The sequence below is a fragment of the Coturnix japonica genome, chromosome 1, assembly GCF_054131305.1.
Source record: "Coturnix japonica strain WE chromosome 1, WE-NBRP24, whole genome shotgun sequence".
Lineage (NCBI taxonomy): Eukaryota > Metazoa > Chordata > Aves > Galliformes > Phasianidae > Coturnix > Coturnix japonica.
Window position 1 is genome coordinate 117,667,347 of NC_140663.1, and position 22,154 is coordinate 117,689,500.

The 22,154-nt window shown below is 40.0% G+C and overlaps 1 protein-coding gene across 1 annotated transcript; it reads right to left on the minus strand.

The window, feature by feature from the left end:
• Window positions 1–84: 84 nt before the first annotated feature.
• Window positions 85–20,195, minus strand: LOC107306135 (Xg glycoprotein (Xg blood group)). Its single transcript, XM_032441409.2, has 9 exons — window positions 19,893–20,195; window positions 10,760–10,801; window positions 10,298–10,354; window positions 6,468–6,503; window positions 4,356–4,421; window positions 3,044–3,100; window positions 2,374–2,412; window positions 1,980–2,099; window positions 85–1,434 (listed from the first exon to the last, which is right to left on the minus strand). Exons 1-9 carry the CDS (start codon window positions 19,951–19,953, stop codon window positions 1,418–1,420), a joined length of 495 nt encoding a protein of 164 aa, XP_032297300.2. The 5' UTR covers window positions 19,954–20,195; the 3' UTR covers window positions 85–1,417.
• Window positions 20,196–22,154: the final 1,959 nt, after the last annotated feature.

Genomic DNA, 22,154 nt, shown 5'->3' on the forward strand with positions numbered 1-22,154 from the left:
GCTCCCACAGCAGCTTAGAGATTAAAGGTATCAGCCAGCATGCATTCCATAAAATAACTCACAAAACAAACAACCTTCATTTCATTTTAGGTAAAACAGGGTATGTGTTTATTGAAGATTTTCAAGAGAGAGAAGGAATGTGCACATTTTTATTGTTAAACGAGCAATGGGGGTGGTAACCACAAACAAGCTTTAACATTACCTTGACATCTACCTGACAAAACGGATAGTAGCTGTCGTAAATAGTAACATTGGAAGTTTGCATTATTAAAAGAAAAGCGTGTTAATACGATGCTGATGAGTTAAAAGCAATAGCCATGAAAAACTGCTTGTTTCTTTGCATGCTGTCAGGATGTTCCTATATCTAAACTGATGTATGTTATTATTTCTTACATTCAGGATCTCTCTCTCTTCAGCAACTGAGATATCCATGTCAAATACCACGGAGACAGAAGCAGCCTTGCTAGCAAAACTATAAGTATCAACTATACCTCTGCGAAAATATATGTACAAAGTCTAAAAGCTGCTGACATAGATTCATAGGACAAAATGTCACAGATTGGTTCTAACTGATTCCAAAACCTCTGCACCCGGTTTTCCTTCCAGGAAATTGGAAACAACACAATAAAGTGAAAAGAAAGAGAAGAATATCTATCAGATCGCCTTTGGAGGCTTCTAATTTTTCAAGAAGGAAAACCTAATTTACGACGGATTCCAGTTCCTGAGAAGAGCCAAATACCATTTCAGTAATAAATAAATAAATACAATTAGGCTCTCCTCGTTTTATTTATTTTAACCAGTGGTTCATTGGTGCACGTGTTCATTTCATACTGTATTTTATAATTAAGAACGTGTTTTCCATCTGTAGCTCTTTCTGCTTCGCAAGAGTCTGGACATAAGATATGAAATAAAGGCATTAAAATGCTTAATCATTCATATGACTTATTCATTCACAGACAATACAGAAATATGCCAAATGTGTGAATGGAAATGGCATTTCTCTTATTCCTGTTCTATTGGAATGATTAATTATTTTGACCAATTTAGAAAACAGGAAAAAAAAAAACAATCTTCAGTGACTGAAACACTCATAAACCAAAATACTTTAATTTGTAGCACGTATTAAGCTTGAATTCTGCATTTAAAACAGTTCCTGAATTAAAATACTTATCCGGTGTTTATGATAGTGCAATACCTACTCTGGACATTTTAAGTGAATCTTTGATGATGTAAATCTCAAGGTTTAAAAGTAACATCGTGTAAATGGAAATGGAATTGCAGCATCTCCACACAACATTCATCAGAAGAAGAGTTTTTTGCTCGGAATTGTGAAGCTGAAAACAAATGTCAGGTCCGTGGGCAGAACATCGCCAACCAAAGCAGTGTGTCATCAGCAGTTAGTTTTCATTTCCACTGTTTACACTGTGGCCCCAGCTAAAGGAAGGAAGATTGAACATTAATCATTTCTGCTATGGATATCCTTTACCAGTGCTTCTATGTCAGCTGCTTTCTGTGCTCATTCTTCTCCAGTCCCTTTGAGGCATGAGGTGGGAACCTCATACCACTACAGAACTATGGGCAGCCTTTCCCTTTCCTCTGTCTCCCTCCCCTTTTCAGAGGGCAGGTGGGTCTGACATGATGCTTTTGTTACAGCTTATCTATAGACATGGGGAAAAAAGTGACTGTCATATCCCTTGAATGCAGGCACACTACAGATGCAGACAAGGCCGGATAGGAAGCAATTAGCTGAAATTGGAACCCTGACTAGAGGGCACATTGGTATATCTGTCCTTTGGGTACATCATGGCTTCCTATATTGACTGAGAATATTAATTCCCAAGATCACATACAGACTAGAGAATGTTTGGAGGAGATTTTCAAATGCTGCCACAATTGGCTTCTTTCTGCCCCCACAGATCTATTTCTTTATTTTAAATTACCATCTACTTCAACACAGAAAATGACCGATTTTGTCTTACCACGTGGTTTGAAACAAAGCTTGTTGTTCTTGTAAGCTGTGTAGGCCGCTATTGATCCAACGACTAATATCACTAAAGCAGAAATTATAGGAGATGTAACTCCAGCTATTAATCCTGAATCTGTAGAAAACAAGAAAGATTTTTTCAGATGCAATGAAATAGCATGACTAAGGCATATTATCTACAAACACGTGTCTTTTGCAAAACGTATGGTGAGACATTGGAAATCCATTAAGTAGAATTAAACAGAAGACTGGAAATAACGTTACAAGCGGCTGATAGAAAAACAGAGTCATACAGCATCATTTAATATTTGCAGCACTTTTGTAAGTGCTTTCTCAGTATTCATGGTGATATCAAGCTAATTATAGAATAAATAAATTGTTTACTATACCCGTGTTTCCACCATGATTGAAATTATGCCCTCCTTCTCCTGGAACAGAGGATAAAGTTTCATCAAAAATTGTCTTTCATCATATTTTGAGAACAAAGTATTCTGCATTGCTTACAAGGTGAAATAGGGCAGCTAGAGTGGGATTCTGGGACAGAGAAGCTCTGATTCTAATCCTGACTGGCATCAGTGTCATCATAGAGTTCCCTCCTCCTGCCACTTCATTTTTGTAGAGGAACACTGTCTGAAGAATCTAAGCAAAAAGATAACCCTTAGCTGCCTATATCAGACTGATTTAAAGGAAATAGGAGGCCAACACTCTACTCTTGTTATCCTTTACTTCCGGACAATAAAATTATTTCTGTCAAGAACAGACTTGAAGTATCTACTTTCAGCTCTCAGCAGAAGTCCCTTGCTTTGGGACTATCCAGACAGAATCTGAAGGAATCAGTCCTGCAAGGTTCTGGCTTAACATTGCAAGGTCTTTAGGGATATGTTTCAAAGGAGCTAAAGCTTTGTGCTAAAAGCCATGGAGAAAGATGACTAGTCAAAATAAAAATAGCAGAGTCTTATCCTACACCTTCAGCAATAAACATCTGTGCTAAAGCAAAACCAGTCAGCTCTGATTTATAAATATTAACAAGAAAATGCAACGGGAATCATCAAATACTACCAGCCATGTGTGGTGGTAAAGGCTTCCCATCAACAAGATCGTAGTCGTTAAATCCTCCTGCAAGATAAAAATTAAGATTTCTGTTGCAAAATTATCTGAACAGTGGTAACCTCTCTGCCTTTTTTAACAGTTCTGGGGAAAGGCGAGGGACCTTTGAAATCCCAGTGTCCGTATGGCAGCTGTCTTACAGAAGTAGTCGCCCATTTTACATTCACTGGAAGCTGAAGTACTGTTGTTGTCTACCCATTCTGAGCATGAAGACATGTATGTCTGTAAATATGTTAAATTTGTTCTGTATTTGGAGTGAGTCCGAATCTTGGAGCCACTTTAGGGTCCTAAATACAATATGCAAAAGCCCCACTCATTAACTGGCCCAGCTCTATTCATAGAAGTAAACATTCATGGGATGTGAGAACCTGGAGCTTCAATAGAATGGATCCTAATATTGTAAGGTCAACTCAAATCCCAGCAGCTCTTGTAGCAGGAAATCAGTGGGTCCCTTCTAGGAAGGGCTCCAGAAGGGCATATCCACAGAGCATCACTACAGTCATACCAGAAGTAAACATGAGATACATGGCAATAGCTAGGATAGATGTATCACCTCCATTGTATTTAAGTGTATGTCTGGGATAACAGTTGAAAGGAATCTTAAATCCATATCCCCTGTCCCACCTGCTGTATACCCTAGAGCCTTCTCAGACCCATCTCTCAGTATGGATTTGTACATAGCCTTATCCACTTCATGTAGACAGATGTCAAATTTGAACCTTAGCACGGTTCTGTGTATACATACCCAAAATAAAAGGAGCAACAAGATAAATATTAGTCTCATGCCAGTTAGAAGTCAATGTCCTTTGATTTGGGAGGGGAGGCAGAAAAGTCTTATAGTGCCAGAACAAAAGCTCAGAAAATCTTTCCAAACATTGGGTCAAGAATAGTGAAAATAATAATAATAATAATAATAATAATAATAATAATAATAATAATAATAATAATAATAATAATAATAGAAGAAGAAGAAGAAGAAGAAGAAGAAGAAGAAGAAGAAGAAGAAAAAGAAGAAGGAGAAGAAGAAGAAGAAGAACAAAAGGAAGAAGAAGAAGAAGAAGAAGAGGAGGAAGAAGAGGAAGAGGAAGAAGAAGAAGAAGAAAAATAAAAGGGAAATATCAGGAAGGGATGATAAAAAAATATAAATAATTAATGAAGAATATGAATATATGAATAACATGAAGAAATAAGAGAGTAAAGTGTTCAAAATAACTTCTCTGAACAGTTCCTAGTGCTAGATTTTCTGAGGAGAAAATATTCTTACCAGTATTACTATGGCTTCCTGGTCGTGGCGGAAGAGGTGGGTATAACGGTTGTCTTGGGATGTCACCTATTGACAATAAATAGTTAGATGGTTGGAGAAACAGAACAGGGAGCTGTAAATAAAGAGTATGATAACCTGAAAATGTGTGCGTATTGCTCACCTGTCCCCTGATGAATTCAGAAAGTGACCTTGTCGGTAAATTAAAAAGTTTCAAGCAGTATGTCAATAAATTACAAGGTACTGGAGATAATGAAAAAATGGAAGTTTTTCAAAGCTGAAATGATAGAAGAGCTCAAACAATGTCCAAGGGAAATATCTCTTGTAGTTCTGGCACATGCTAATATTACTTCATTCTGACAGCTGGAAAGAACAGTGCGCTACTGCAGGTGCTGGTGGTGCAGTGACATGGACCTGAAAGTGTTCTGAGCTGGTCAGGAGGCAAGAGGTTATTTCTGTGCCCTCAGCAGGTATTATTATGAACCAGACAGTAGTTTCACCAAACACATACTGAATTCATCTCACACGTGATGAATTTTATACTTTTAAACAGTGCAAAATGTACTCAGATTTCAGCTTGTTTTCCTTTTGACTTTGAGCGGGCATTTTGTCTAATTCCCAACAGAGTATTGGGAAGAGAGGAACTGGGTAGAGAAAGATATGCGATCACAAGCAGCATTTTCCAAATTACACACACTGTGCTGGAGTAATAGAAAAATGCCCATGGCTGTTCCTACTCCATAGAGCAGGCCTCCAATTGCCACCCCCTACCAGGTCAGTAGCATATTTAACTGCTCACATAGTCAGGCAGCAAATTTAGCTCTGAATAAATCAAAGTCAGGCTACAGAAATAAATGGCATCTTCCTTCTCTCTCCTTAAATCTTTTTGGTCTCTTCTTGCCTACATGCTAAATGTAACACTTCTGTTTGTAAGTTGTTTTTAATTATTTAAAATTATTTAGAGATAAGCTCAGCTTTCAGCATGAATTTATCCTTCTGCATTCAGTGGATTTTAGATACGCTCTTAAAGCTTTGCTGAATCAGACTTTGCCCAATTAATTCTGTGTAACAGAAGAAGAGACTTGCTCTGTTCCAGAACCACGTGCTATAAACTAAGACTTGGCACAAAAGTAGAACACTACCAATGTCATTGTGCATTCCAATTACCATGCTGCAGTTGTGTTCCTTAAACACAACAAAATGAATTCTGCATCACAGATACTGAGAAGATAACATCTACACAGCTACTGATAATGAGGTATATATCATTAATTCCACTATAATGTATGAATTTCAATTGAAAACAAATAGACTAAGGAAATAAAAGTCAAAAGAAACATCATGTGCTAACCACTGAATGAGATGTTTTTTACAGGAGATACTTAAGTAATTTATTAATAATTTAACCAACATGTTATAGCCATCCTCTCATCAACATACTCAGTAAAAACCTTCAAGAATGGAACAATCAGTATGAGCAGGAAGAAATGACAGCATAAGTATGGAACTTATCAACAGAACTGTATTCAGCTTTATGAAGTGTGGAAGAATGTCATTCAGCACAGGTATGAGGTGTTAGAGGAGAACCTGAACAACATATAAGCAGTGTGATTCCCTCTGTCTGAAACATGAATGAACCACTCCACTGCAACAGGAGTTACATTTCTTTTTCTTCTTTTATAACATTTATTTTAGTTTTTCTTTTCTGTAACCTTGATTCAAGTGGAATTTTATGCCTTGATTCAGTGCTGCTCAGACTGTAGATTATTACAGAGTGCAAGTATACCTCCAAACACACTAAGTAAAATGAGGTGCAAAATTTTCCGGCATCTTGGATGTCATGCCTTTACACAACTCAGCACATGTTATAAATACATCCTACATGAGGTTTACGTGTTATAGAAATAACTGGAATTTACAGCAGGTTACAATATCTTGACTGCCTGAAGCTTAGCTGTATCATAACCATCAGTGCTCACCTCTGAACCATTCCTTCCTGCATTTTAGATTCATGGCCAGCAGAGCTAAAACCCTCATCTCTCTTCACTGTTACCTCTGATTCTTAATCTTTGGCAGATTCACTTATGATAGCTGAACAAAGAAGAAAGTACTCACCACCACCAAGCGCATCTCCTAAATGCAGATCATTGTCTAACAAATGAAAAGCAAGAAGATCGCGATAAGTAAGGAGGCCAGACCTTGGCCATTAACAGAAAATGTAAAACAATGATTTATAAGCAATATTTTTTTCAGATAATCCCCACAAATTCAAGTAAGATATTCCACTTTTCTCAAAGAGAAAACCTTATAAAATTTAATATCTACCCACAAAATAATTAACCATTTATATTTCATGTAAGGGTCATGGTGATAAAAAATAATCATGCTTCAAGTAATCATACGTGCTTATCTAAAGTTGTGTGATGATCTGTTTATCTTTGGTGGAGCTATAAAAGTACTAAAATGTGCTTCAGGCTCTGCACTGGCACATTTTGCAGTGAATCAGCTGGCTGTTACCATTCCCTGTGACTGCGCATGTGTCTTGTAGTAGCTGAAACGGAACTTTCACCAATGAGCTGCGTAAGACTCACAACTTTCAGGTGTGGAAAGAGTATGTAGGTGATATTTTAGGGTATGTGGAACAACAGTGAGCTCTCAGAGATCACTGATTCATATGCAGAAGTATGTTAGGCAGATGCTGTTAAGTCCAGAGATCACTTTCTTGCTTCTAATAAACATGGAGATACAGCATGAATCTGAAGAAAATGCAAAACCTACCCAGATTTTAATAACAATCCCAATTGCCAAAGAAAATTAGATAGTCATTCAAAAATGTTTTTTTTCTGTATAAGGCATAATAATGCATGTCTGCTGTCATGTGTTCTTTCCACCCAAAGAGAACAAACAGGAAGCTGTTTTTTGCACAGTATTTCTTCTCATCATGTGTAAATATAAACACTCAGAAATGCTTTGATGTCTCCAGGGAACCTGGCAGGAACATAATCATATTCATACTGCATGAGTAGGTATGTTTTGTCAAACCAGGTGTTGATCCTGGCTAGCTAGAACAGAGCTGCTCTGCAAAAACACCTTTACATGTCAAAGGCTTAAACTTTAAGGAATAATCTATTATCAAAACTAAGAATTCAGGCAAAATGCACGGTTCTGCCTGGGAGGCTTCATGCAGAGATTTGCTAGGGAGATGTTGAGGTCAGTATAAGTTAAGTATGAATGGAAACATGTTCTGTAAATGTGAGAAGAAACAGCAGAACAAAGGGTTAAAAAAACAGATGCCAAAGGTCACCATTTCCAGCAGTAAAATTGAGGAATGTGTTGTTTGTTTCTGTCAAAAACAGCAAGCCTGCACTCTGATAAAGCAGCACAGGTGACTTGTCAGCAGAAGAAAAGCAGAAGGGCACTCTAAATACAAAGGTTGCAGCATATTGTATTATTTTCCTGCTAGTTCATCCAGAAAACAGACTAAAACATAGTATATATATCCCAAACAAGTGGAAACAGACAGTGGGCAGCACGCTGGCCTAAGGTACAGAGAGGCTTCAGTAAGCAAGTTTATGAGGACCCTACCATAATAGCTGATGACTTGTGAAAGGTATGAAGCATCTGTTCAAAAACTAACTTGCCATTTCTTATCAAGAAGAACCACAAAGGCATGACAAGGGCTAGGAGCTGATGTACTTTACCCTGGGTTGCACATGATGCTTACCAGACAACTTGAACGCAAAAATCTCAGTGCTCCTGACTGTTAGTTTGAGTGTATGACAATTAAATCATGGAATCACAGAATCATAGAATGGCTTAGGTTGGAAGGGACCTTAAAGATCCTTCAGTTCCCACCCCCTACTGTGGGCAGGGCTGTCCCCCACCAGCTCAGACTGCCCAGGGCTCCGTCCAACCTGGCCTTGAGCACCTCCAAAGAAGGGGCACCACAGCTCCTCTGGGCAGCTGTGCCAGCGCCTCACCGCCCTCTGAGTAAAAAACTTCTTCCTAATATCTAGCCTAAATCTCCCCTCTTTTAGTTTAAAGCCATTTTCCATTGCCCTATCATTATCAGACCGCATAAAAAGTAGGTCCCCCTCTTGCTTCTAAGCTCCCTTCAAGTACTGAAAGTTCACAATGAGGACTTCCTGGGGTCTTCTCCAGGCTGAACAAACCCAACTCCCTCAGTCTTTCTTCATAGGAAACATATATTGGATATATATATTCTTCATAGGAAATATATATACTATATACAGTATACCTATATACTGTATATAGAACCATTGACAATAACCCTCCGGCTATGACCACCCAACCAACCCTTTATCCAGCAAACAGTCCAGCCCTCAAATCCATCTCTCTCCAACTTAGAGATAAGAATGTAGGATGAGTGTGAGTGGCTGAAACCTGCATATTTAGAGATTTCAAAAACAAACTTCATCTTTCTCTTCCATTGAAAAATACCTGCAGGACAGCTACAACTCAGACAGGGATTCTTGTGTGGGAAGTGATGCCTGGAGGATTGGTTAAATACAGTAATTGGACCCTACTCTACCAACACCATCATTTCAGCCAGACATGTTTCTCAGTGACAGTGGCTAAATGAGACATAAAAGAAATATCCAAGTTAGCATGAAACATCAGGTACACGTCAGAACACGCTTTTATATCATGCCTCTGAACATTTCCAAACCCAGCAGTATCTTTCAGGAGTTTCTTAAAGGTTGTTCTAATTGATTTTAAACTGCCTACAATCCTTGCTAGTGATGGAAGAGATTCCAAAATAGATTCTGGAAGACATAGAGCTCTTCATTCCCAAGAATTAGGGAAGTTGATTCAGGTAGGGCAGCCCTCTCACTGTCACATGTCTAACAGATTTAGAAGTAGTCTCTAAAAACTCAATTCCTCTCACTTGACTGAGGCAGTGTCACAGTAACTAGTGTTCTGACTTGGCCTCCTAGCATGAACAAGGACAGAGTCTCTGAGGGCACGATTCAAGTAACCTATTTAAAATATCTATATTAGGATAAGAACTGATCCACATTTAGGATTACGTGAACTGTTGTTAGACTTGCTGATTACTCCCCACTGACTTTAATGGAAATAGAGAGCAGTGGCTTCACTGTACTTTGCAATAGATGCTTCTAATCTAGGTCAAGCACAGATTCACTTCACTAAAGCAAGAGGGAAGGAAGAATGCACAGGTTCCAGTAGCTACCACATTCACAAAACACTGCCCTGATTGCACAGAGTGAGCCAGCATCATGTGGAATGTGTAACCCTAAAAATCTTATTGCAATATTTATCTAGGAAAAGCAATATAGTTGTTCTGTGGGCTAATGTTATCCATAATTTCCTGTTTCCTACAGTGTAATTTAGGTGAAAAATGTCTGTGTTGTTATAAAATGTTATAAAATGTTCAGTCATAAATATGTATGTGGTTTTGTGTTGTTTGGAGTTTGATTTTTTTCAACAGTAACAGCCATTCATTGAAAGATATCATTGGTAATACTCAAAAATACAGCTGAAACCTTTCAGTTCTCTCTGCTTTACCCAGTTTATTTCTCTTCTGACTTAGATCATTATAGCAATCAAAACTAGATAATAGCTAAGCCTGTTATCAAGCATTATCTATGCTAAAAGAAGATATAATCCAAAAAATAAAAAAAGTACAGTTACTGATTTTTAGCTACAGTTACCCATTTTTATACTCCCCAGGGATGTCAATATGGGATAGAAAAGTATTAAGAGGACCGTCCAGAAATAAAACGCCATCTGTGGCAAGTCATGCTCTAAAGACTTACTGGAAATAGTAAAGACATCCAATTGGTAGTTGTCCAAAAAATGCTTAGTTTACATATGGAGGACACAAATTCACACAAATTGTCTTAGGAATGGCACATTAATCTCATACAAGACAAGTCATGACTGTTGTCTGTATTACTCACTCATCAGAGGTCTTGTTGGTCTTCTGATCACTGTGGGCTTCCTGGTAATTATATCCTCTGTGTGACCCAATGATATATACAAAAAAAAAAATTACAATAAATTCTTAACATTGTTCAAATATCAAAAGAAAGTATCTGCAAATTTAGAGAGCTGTATTCAGTAAATCTTTATGCATTATGGCAGAAACTGAAAAGGATGGGATACGTTTAAACCTTTTTTTTTTTTAATTGTTTATTTGTTTTAAAGAGAAAAATGATCTTATGGCAAAAAATAATGTTATGTTTTAAAAACAAAAGAGAAAGGCAGCAGTTTCCAGTTGTATGTAAATTAAAAATCTGACATTTCCCTGCCCTCCATACTTTTAATTGAAGTACTACTCATGCTCCAGTTCTCAAGAGAAACAGAAAGCACATGAAAATCATTATTAGATCTGAATATCATAGGAAAATAAGGATGCCTACCTGGGTGATCGAGAGCATCAGCTAAATCGAAGTCACGTTGACCTAGAAGGAAGCAGAGACCATCAGCGGGCAGATATCTATGACCTCTGAGGGCTCTGGATAAACCCAGCTTAGAATAGGCAGAACCAAGAATTTGCTCGATCAAATAATATTATTGTGCTCTTTGTATCTGTTGTATTTTCCAAGGAAATAAATAGGAGGCACTACGTTGGCAGTGATCGACATACATTCCTCTCTCTGTGATTGGCCATGTCTTTAATATGTAATCTTTGTGATTCACCTCTTTACAGAGCAGGTATCCAGCAGTCCTCACTCAGTCCATAACCCCATTTTTCCTGTGTCTGCATGCCAAATGAAAGGTCAGACCACAGAGACCCACTGAAAAACACCCCGCGTTATTAGCTTTTCCAAGCAGGAATGCTTCTCTGTGTGTACCACACAAGTTTCCTACTCTGCACCTGTTTTTCAGTCTGCTTAAAACGCTTAGGACCTAGCTCTAGGCTGAAATGTTTTTCTTGGAAGGGATCAGAGTCTTCACAGCAAGAAAAGCGTTATTGTTGGAGTGGAGAAGCTGGGAAGTATATGGGGACTGTTGGAGATGCCCCTCAACTCAGCATGGGTGTCAGCCTCAACTCCACAGGTGCTGGCAGGCCTCATGTCAATCCCCCTGTTAATTACTGCTTTGATAACAGCCCTTGACTGTGTCAAAGAGCTCCATGGGAAGATTAGTTAATCAGAGTTAGAACACTGCATGATCCTTAAATAGAAAGCAGCACGGAACTATAAACTGAAACCTTTTTTACTCCTGTGAGGATTTTCACATAAGTCTGTGAACTTAATTATAGCTGGTGTCTGACAGGAAAGATAAAACCAGGCTGGAATGCTGAATAGTGAGTGGTCTCAGAAGCAAAACTGCCCCTATACAACAGTGTGGTAAACTCATGTTTGGAAGGCAAAAGCAGGTAACAGAATAACACCATCCTGCAAATGCTATCATACATTTTATCTCATCATTTGAGCTGCTGATGGAATGTCCCCTAGTCTTACCCTGGCTGCTTGGGTCCACTAACCTCTCAGCTAGGCCCTTACATCAATAATATCCTACATGCCTATTCTATTAAATGCAACAATGCATGAAATTGACAATGAGTTTCCACAGCCAATACTCCCTCACTGGCCCCAAGCTGCTCCCCAGGATCTATGTCACAGCTGTGCCATGCCTGGCTATGAACATGCAGGGCAAGGGTAGATCCTACCCACTGTCCAGGCCTCAGCCCAGCCTTGTCACCCAGCCCTGCCAGCCAGTGTGCATCCTGCTCCTAACACTTAAATCATAGAACAACAGAACCATAGAACAGGTTGGGTTGAAAGGGACCTAAAGATCAACTAGTTCCAGCCCTCCTGTTGGGAGCAGGGTTGCCACTTAGTAGATAAGGCACAAAGAAACACAGAATTGCTAGGGTTGGAAGGTACCTCAAAGATCATATACGGTCAAATTATGCTTCTCTGAAGTATATTTTAGTGACAGAAATACCAGCAAGTTCAGTTTGGGCGTCCTTCAGTTTTATACTCTGTATAAATCATCATTCTCAAACAGCATCCCGAAAGCTGAAGGCTATCTAATCTGAGCCCTGCTTCAGGATAATCCCAGAAGGGCTCCAACTTTGCATTGGAGTGAGTCAGTCAAAATAATTCTGAAAGACCAAAAAACTATTGGCCAAACCTGGCCCTGGGTTACAAGTCCTGACATGAAGTAACTAACGATGCGGAAAGCAGCTACAGAGGTCTTGATTCTTAGAGAACTTGATAAAATTGGTTTGTAAGTCAAGTCTATGGAAAACTTCCAAGTGTAGTATATCTTTCAGGTCAGGAGAAAGAAAAAAAAAATAACAAATTGTTCTATAATCCAGAAGTATGGTGGCATTCAGACAAGGTCATGCACATGCTTCCAATCGCGTGAGAAAGGGAATCAGTAACTGACATTTGCCCTTCTCCTGAAATACATCATCTGGTTTCCTTCTTCTGTTGTGTGTCGGCTCTGTGGCTGAAATGGTAGATAAATAAAAGAGGCGCTGTTTTGAGACAGCAAGGGAAAAATACAAGACTATCAAAATGTTAAGGTGAATAAAAAAGAAGCCCGAGAAACCCCTGCAGAAAATATTCAGATTGAATTTTTGTTGTTTGTGATGATCAGCCAGATAATAAAAAGAAACAGATACCAATGGCACCAACACAGAATGACTGATAGGGAGTAAGAAAGGAACCTGCGCTGAAGTTTCTCTGGTTATGTAAATATAAGCCTTGGCAGATGGGCAGTATGTGGACATCTGTGTAGCACGGTAAATGATATTCCAATAAACTGAAAAGATTGCTTGGACTTCTATCCCAGCTTCCTTTGATAATAACATCAAATGGTTGCCAAGAAGTAAGGTTTTGTGGAGCAGAATTTTAAATGATCATCACCATTTCTGAGGCTGTACCCAGACACTTAAGAAAATAATTTGAGAGGATAACAGATGGTTAAATAGCTGAACAGCTCAGATCTCAGCCACAAAATGGTGGGTCTAAAAAGAAAAACAAATCAGAGACTCAGAGAATATTTTCCTCAATAGGAACTGCAGTCACTTCAGGGAAGTCTCAAGATAAATGGCATCAAGAATAAATTAGACAAGCATCTTCATAACTTCATATAACTGTACTTTTCACCTACATAGATGACCTTTTTTAAACAGCTTCCATAATAGAAACAGCTGGAAGTATACTCCTGAGAATGAGAAAAAAAAAGAAATAAAGGGGGAAAGAAAGAGAGGGAAGGGAAGGGAAGGGAAGGGAAGGGAAGGGAAGGGAAGGGAAGGGAAGGGAAGGGAAGGGAAGGGAAGGGAAGGGAAGGGAAGGGAAGGGAAGGGAAGGGAAGGGAAGGGAAGGGAAGGGAAGGGAAGGGAAGGGAAGGGAAGGGAAGGGAAGGGAAGGGAAGGGAAGGGAAGGGAAGGGAAGGGAAGGGAAGGGAAGGGAAGGGAAGGGAAGGGAAGGGACATGCATGAAGTTATGAAGAGATTTAGTTATGCAGGTTGTGATAGCTCAGAATTATCTCCATTATTACTGCTTTGGGTTAGTGTGCTATCTCTTGACATCACTTCTAGCCTTTCTTCTGGGAGTTTCCCTGTTTGTGTATAGAAATAAAATGACCGCAGTAGTTCTTTTTGTTGTGTGGCCCACAGTTGTTCTTCAACTGTTCTTTAAAGATGCTTATATGCTCCTGTCTGACACCACAGTACAGTCCTTTTGGGCAAACAAGAAAATGCTAAGCTAAGAAAGCAAACTTTCCAGATGGGTATACTATTTGTACTGAGAAAGAAGCTGTTTCAGTGCTGTTTGCACAATCTGCTCAAACACAATGAACAATACTAACAGCAGGACTTTTGCTGGCTCTTCCAGGATTACTGGGGATGTAATTCCTTCTTCTCCATCAAACACTGGAGTTGTGCCAGCAGAACTTTGAAGAATAGGCCTGGCTTCAATTGCTACCACTAGGCTTCCCCATGACAGCCACACAAGAGAATGGACTCCACGAAGCCACGCACCAAAACACAGTAGTTCAAATTGCAGTTAATGCATTTATTTTTACAGACATCATTCTTTCAGGCTGGATATTTTCTTTTACTAGTGTTCATTCTTCATATTAGCCAGGTCAACTTAGTTCACCAAGGTGGTCACTCCTTTGCAAAGTCAGATACACATCTAGTATGCACTAGCTTTTGCCCATATTTGTTAGTGGAAAATGTGGCCCAAGTAACTAAAATACAGATGGCAGCATCTTGTGCCTGTAGTTGAACATGAAGCCTAAATGTTAATCACATCCATCAGCCTTTAGCACTCTTTCAGAACTCCCACAGTTTTTGAGGAGAGTATACAGGGAGCGAGAACAGATTCTGCAAGTGGATACTACCTATTATTCACTATAGAATCATAGAACTCTGTGAGTTAGAAGGAACCTTTACAAGTCATCCAGCCTAACTCCCCTGCAATGAACAGGGACACATACAGCTACATCAGGTTGCTCAGAGCCCAGTCCAGCCTGACCTTGGATGTCTCCAGGGATGGAGCATCTACTGCATCCCTGGGCAACTGGTACCAGTGCCTCATCACCCTCACTGTATATGTCTGTTTCCTAATATCCAAGCTAAATTCTCTTTAAGTATGAAACCATTTCCCCTTTTCCTATCACCACAGACCCTGCTAAGGTGTCTGTCCCCTTCTTTCTCATAGCCCCCCTATAGATACAGAAAGGCTGCTATTAGGTCCTCTCAGAGCCTTCTTTTCTCCAGGTTGAACAGCCCCAGCTCTCTCAGCTTGTCTCAACCATGACTGAGTACAGAATTTTTCTCACCATAGCATCACCACGAAACTTTGAACCTCAATAAGTCCTACACTGCATTTGTATGAACAAAGCTTGTGGCTTTGAAACAGACGTTTAAACAAGACAGCATAAATATTGTTAAATGAGAGTCAGGCTAGCAAAGGAAATTAAGTTCTCAGGCATTTGGTACATGTAGTCTGTCATTAAAGGTGAAGCTTAGATACATGAGAAAATGTGTTCGTATGTATATGTACATCTGTATGGCCGTACGACTTTAATATATGTATGTGTTGGATGAATTCTGTCCTTTTGTCATTGAGATGATTAAATTAATGGGATTTGAGTGCACTGATAGCAGTCATACGACAATTCAGTCATACCAAACAAATTTTCTGGAAGGTTCAGGTATCTGAAAAGAACATGATACCTAAATCACCTGTGGGATTTCTGTGCTTTTTTAGCAGAAATTGTAAGATATTCCTTGTATTGATCATTATATAATCACTGCACAGATTTCCTCTGTAGTGAGAAAATAATACATATTCTCCCAAGTATTTGGTTCAGAATACACCCATTTACAGGTCCTACTTTGTTCAGGAAATATTTATGTTTGTTTAAAGGAAATTACTCACATAAGAAAAGTTGTGTGAGAACACAAAGGTTTATGCCCCTGAGTGAACACTATGGACAAAACCTCAGTGAGTGGGTATGGCTTCTTTCATGTAAAACTCTAATGATTCATATTTCCTTACGAAGTTACTTTAGATCATTTCTTTTTCCACCACGGCCCTTTCATAAACAATGATTGCCATTTCAGCCCCTCGGTGGCATGGCGGAAACTGAGTGTGCTTTAAAATCTGTAATTAAGATCTAAGTTCCAGTCTACAGACCACAGTGTATGGACGTGATTATTGGGTTCATGTGTTTTGCCTGGCCACTTCTGTTTATGTTTTGAACTCAAAGGAAATGAAAAAGTCTTTCTCACTTATTCATACGAAAACGCATTTAAATAATTACCAGCCAATAAGATGTATTAATAAAGCAGGAGTGGTAGCACTGCTTTATGTCTGAGCAGCACAGACTCATCAAACATTAAAGAAGCTCTTCTATGTGTTTGCTTTGCTGTGGACAGACAGCAGCTATTCAAAGGTAGCTACTGCAGCTTATGATGTGATGCACCCTGCATACGTAGCATCAAGTATATATAATTTGCTGAATCTCACTCCAGAGTGAGTGTCGAAGAAGCTGATGTGTCTCATAAAATTACTTACAGAATAAAGAGGCTGGGACTTCTAACAAAGCAGCAAAGAGATGCCAGGCTTTGTCACTTCTGTTTCTCAGAGTAGCTTCTCACGTACCTCATCCCATCTACATCACCAGAGCAGAGGCAGAGAACTACCTTTGGCTGTTCAGCAGGCAGGATGGGCAGCGCAGACTTCAGTAGTGTTGTTCCATAACCAACAAGATAAATTTGTTCCAGAAATTCCATTGTGTAGCAAATGCTGTGCACCCAAAGCCACAGTACTCTGTGGGCATATCTACAAAGGTTCCAAGGGGATTAAAAACACTGCCAAGTCAGGGCAGGGGTTTTGCCAGCATGTTTTGTGTGCATTCTCCACGTGTGCTCTCTACAAAAGTAGCACAGAAATGAGGCCTGCAATTGCTCTGCTTTGCACCATTAGCAATGTGTTTTCATTAAAACAATAAAGCTGGAAGGAGATGCTGAAAGTCAGCAAGCATATCTGTATAGCAACAGACTCCTGTTGGTCTTAAGTGTCACCCCAGTCTCACTTGGATTACATTAAAACCAAGAAATGAAATTGGGGTCCAGTGTGTTGCAGCTGCTCAGGCCTGTTCTGTGTGTGTGCTATGTAGGCCTATATTACTTCTGAGAAGTAATACTTCCTAATGTCCAGCCTGAATCTCCCCTGCCGTAGCTTGAAACCATTCCCTCTTGTCCTATCATTAATGACACGAGAGAAGCAGTGTTTGAGAAGCAACCAGAGAAGCCAAGCAAACATGATTGTTGTTGTCTCTTCCTGAGCTCTGGCATTACAACAGCTCAGCTGATAGCAGTGTTTCATACAGTTCAGGTATGCTACCTATCGCACTGCGGTCACACCCTTGGATGGCAATACCGACTTGCCTATAGAAGAGAGCAACTCTGCTTTTGGGACTGGAATAACTTGGTACTCAGCAACAAGAGAATTCATTGTTTAACACATCCCCTCTGTTACCGTGAGCACTTCAGCAGGTATGCAGGGACCACATACACTGACAGCAGGACAGGAGTTTGATGGAATTGTATGAGATAAATGTGACTGGGTTTGCACCTCTCCCATTCCGTCTTTTAACTCCAGTGAAAACTACATTATTCATAATAACTAAGACACATAGCGTCTGAAGTCCAAACAGGTCTGTAATTTTCTCCCTGCAAAGTGCCTAGACAATTACCTGAGAACACAACTAGTTTTGAGTCAAAATCTTAGTAAGCCTTGGTTGGACAGTGATATATAGTTTACTGGCTAGCAATGCTGTTCCCTTTACCTGCATAGCACTCGGTATGTAATGAAGTAAAATAAATTTGTCTGAATCATTAACTTTTGCATGGTCCTTGTTATTGACTAGCTATGTAACCTACCAGCTGGTCTTAAAAAACATGGGTATGTAGATTATATCTGTACTGGGTACCCAAGGAACATTTCTGAGCACTCAGGTCTGAGTGAGAGTCTCAGCTGTTCTCCAGCTTCACACAGGAGAGACCTCAGATTGCACCACCTCCCCTCTGACATGTACACACAGGACGAAAACTGAGGTGTATTGCCCAACAGGAGCCTTCACTTTGTTTGCATGCCCTAAGCAAGATGTATAGGCACAGCTGAAGTTGGATTACTGCAGGTCAGCTAAGCCTCAGTAACTGACCTGTGACATCAGCATGAACTTCAGCAAAGGAAGTTTCTTTGAGGCTTCTTTCATTTAGATTTGGCCTAAAAGCCACCCAGACAATTAGCTGTTGCATCTCAACTTCCATAGGAGAACTCATGTAACCTGCCTCAGCCTGAAAATTACAGAAGCATCTGGCCTGGCTGCAGTGTCCCAGCAGTTTCTAGGAGCTATCACAGTTGGTTAAAGCCTAGGTAAAAATTAAGGCTGCATATGAAAGAGTGAATCATGCTATAGACATTCATATCCTAAAGACTGAGACCAGCTCTTCCATAGCATGCCCAAACCTTTCCTAACAGCATGTCTTGGTTAGGGCTGAGACGTAGTTCCTATAGATGTCTGCTGAAGCAAGGGAATACTTTGATGATAAAATTCAATGGCTGCTGCAACAGAATTAAATCAATTCATTTTGCTTCTCAAAAGTGGATTAAATAGTTTCCACAGTCCTAAGACTGTGCCAAAAGGCCCCAGCAGCTTCCAGCAATGACTTCTTCCCTGAAGCAGGGCCTGAACTGCCTCTCAATTACATGTGTGCAGCAAGAACGGTTACCCTGACTGCCCTAGTAATTACAGTGTCACAGTGTATGGAAATCAGCTGGCCCGTACTCAGATAATCAAATAGAAATATTCAGCATAAGAGAGAACTCCAGAACAAGAAAGACGACATGCCAGTAATGAGAGAGTGTGAATCATCACTGTTCACAACATGCTACGGGGCAGGCTGTCACTGTCCTGCCGCTCTGCTGTTTCAGTGACACATTATTTGTAGAAGCCTTCCAACTTGTTCCTTGTCTTTAAAAAAATTATTTTAAGTATATGGTAACAAACACTGAATTTTATCATCAAAGTTTTTGCTGCACTTTAGGGGATATTTACAAGAACCCTTTCTAATTAAAGGCATGTTTTTTCCACTGCTCATCCCTTCAGGATCTCCCTGGGACTCCATTTAAATCCAGGCTGGTAGGAGTAAGAGCAGCAGCAGCTACTTTAGAACTAGGGGTTAATGATCAGCTTCTTCCTGCAGTCAAACATGGCTCTAAAAGTATTTGCAGTAATACACAGCAATGTAAAACAATTACCAGAATACTACATGTGAGATGCACACGAGGATGAGCCTATTTGGTTTGATGGCAAATGAAACTGTACAGAATGCTTTGCTAAAAGGAAATTACTGCAGAGTTCACAATGAAAACTCAATGCACAAGGATTAGATGTTCCCCATATGTATTCATGTTTCAAAATCCATTCAGAAAACGTCTTCAGTGTTCTGCATTAATCCCACATACAAAGAAATATGTCTGGGTCTGGATTTTATACATTCAGTTGGCTAAAGTTAATTTATCGATAGCAATATTTAAACATGATCGTTTTAAAACTGCAGCAACACTTGTTTTTACAACGTACATAACATGCTTCTGAACCTCAATAACCAAGAAAAGCTATATATTTTAAAAAGCATTTAACTAAGGATCTTTCTGGAAATTTTAAGTTCTCCTGGAAGCTCATTTTACAGCTTCCATTATTAAAGTATATACTCAAGTTCAAGCTTGTGAATAATTTCAGGAGGGTAACACCAAAGGGAAACTATGAAACGATAATAAACAAACTCTAATTAGCACGATGGCTATCAGTGAAGATCCGAGAGTTAGGTATCTCTTCAGAAACTGCCAAAGTACTTACCTAAACGCTCTTGAATGTTTCTCATGGAATAGTCACTACAAAAACAGCGAGTACTTCTACACAAGTGTATTTGTTGAGAGGCTAAGGTTTAACTTCTGCTGTTGTTTTTTGTTTTTAGTAGCCACACGCTTGAAATAAGCCAATTTCACTTACCTCTTACGTGGACTAGAAGATAGCCAAGGAAGAAAAGAAGGATGCTTCTGAATTTCCCCATGGTCTTCTATGAAGGCCTTTGGTTGCAGCAGTTGTTATTCCCTGGCGATGATGGTAGATGTTGGTAGTATCAGGTTCTGAGGGAGACACTTTTAATCAGTGGCTGAGTCCAGCGAGGTCTCTCACCATCACACTCATGTACTGAGGAGCAAGGAGAAGTCCCTAAATGCCTCACCTAGTATGGGGCAGGTGATAAACACAGGCAGCCCTTCTATGGCAAAGCCACACACAGCACCCGTAGGTGACACCTGCCCTCTAACAAATGCATTTATCACCCAAGAGGTGAAGGCGGAGAGCAGGGGAGCCGCCTGCAGCACCCAATGAGATGGGAACCAGCGTGCTTATACTCCACCTCTTCCCCTGAAGGACAGCCAACCTGTTTGACACCCTCTCCTCCAGAGTAGGGTGTGGTGCAACAGGAGCTGAAATAACTTGGGAGAGGAGGCAGGCCTTCTCCAAAGCGTGCCTGAACAATCTCTCAAATGTAATCTGTGTACAGAGTGCTCTTTCCCTGCTCAGTTCTCAGCTGACATCTAACTGCTGCTAAAGGAAGTCCTCCTAAGAGTCCAAATTGCCTATGAAAGCCGCAGTTAGGGAAGTGGAGGCCAAGAGTTTGCTTTTCAGTGACTGGGGATTGTCTGCAGAGGCATAACAAAAAAATTAAGACTGTAAACTTAACATGGAATGTCAAGCTGCTGACCTGGAGCATGGCCAGGTCCCAGGTGGATGCTTGTAGTCAAGAAGTAAATATGCCTGTCTCAATTTTTTCCACTGATCTAAATGTACTTTCTAAATAGAAATATCCATGTATATTCTGAAATTAGCGCTGTGCCAAAGTCCAAACAAGAGGGGAAAAAAAGCTTTGGAAGAAGAACAGAAATCATGTATACATGCATGAGCTTATATTAAAATCACAGTTAATTACATATGTTAAAACACAGCTTGCCACAGTCTCTCTGTGGTAAATGTATGCCAGTTCATTTGCCTGCTGAACTGGATTGCCATCATCTTACTGGCTCACAGCGCCAACATGGAGACTGGTGAGTGCTCCCTTTCGTTGGGGTGTAAACTGCAGGCATTTTCATCAGCAATGCTTCGACTATGGCAGCAAATGCACTCAGGGCTTTGCTACTGCTAATAGAATATCTGTACACTCTTGGTGTTGCCGAATGTTCCCACCCGGTGAGGAGCAAAGGCTGGCCTCCAGGTGCATTTCTGAAGTATGGAATCATAGTTTATGTATTGCTCTCCTGACGGGCCTGTTGCTGGATCTCAGAAGAGTTAAGGACTGAAAGGTTAAAAAGGGAACTCTGTCAGTCGCTTAAAACAAGGATCAGAGCATGACACAAGCATCTCCACAGGACTGGTTTTTTCCAGAACACACACACACACAAACCAGGCATGTGCGCTAATCTTCATATCAGCGATGAATTTGCCTGAAGGAACAGAAAAGATAGCAAGGCTGTATACTAGTCCCAGGCAAGTCCAAGCACCTCACAGACTTCAGTAGCTTTACTTCAAAGCAGCTGTTCTTGACAGCGAGTCTTTGCAGAATACTCTATGTCACCTGTTTGCTGATGCTAGTTCTTCCAGATACTTTCTTTGGATACTGAGATTATTAAGTTTAATTTGAAGATGATATGTCTCTTGTCTAGTTCTTCCAAAGCCAGCTACTACTTCATCAAGCTAAATAAAAGCGATAACAAAAAGGCCCGAGGGCACACTAATGGAGTGGACCTACCACTGGAGTAAGAAGGCCCCAAATATTTATACAAATTCTGTTCCTCAGGCCCTGTAGGACTTGCTAAACTCTCTCTGCCAAATAGATGCGCGATAGCTTGCCCAAGGTCGTAAGTATTGCATATTAAGCACAAATACAGGGCTTTTTATCTGATCTTAGATTGTTGCTTTATCACTCTGAGAAAGGCCCCGTACATTTAAAAAATAGCAAATAGGTGGAGAAACGGAGACAGTTTGTCTGTCAATTCTCTACACTAATTGCTTTTAGTACATCGGGCCTCTTTGAGATGAGACAAACTACAGGAGAACAAGAGGACAATCACAACTCTCCGGTTTTAACCTCATCCTTCCTGTGGAGAGAGGTTAGACATTACTCTCTTCGGCACAGACAACCAACTGTATGAGTCTTTCAGAGATGAAAGAATCAGATTATAAACTAGAACTACTCAGGAAAGCTTACAG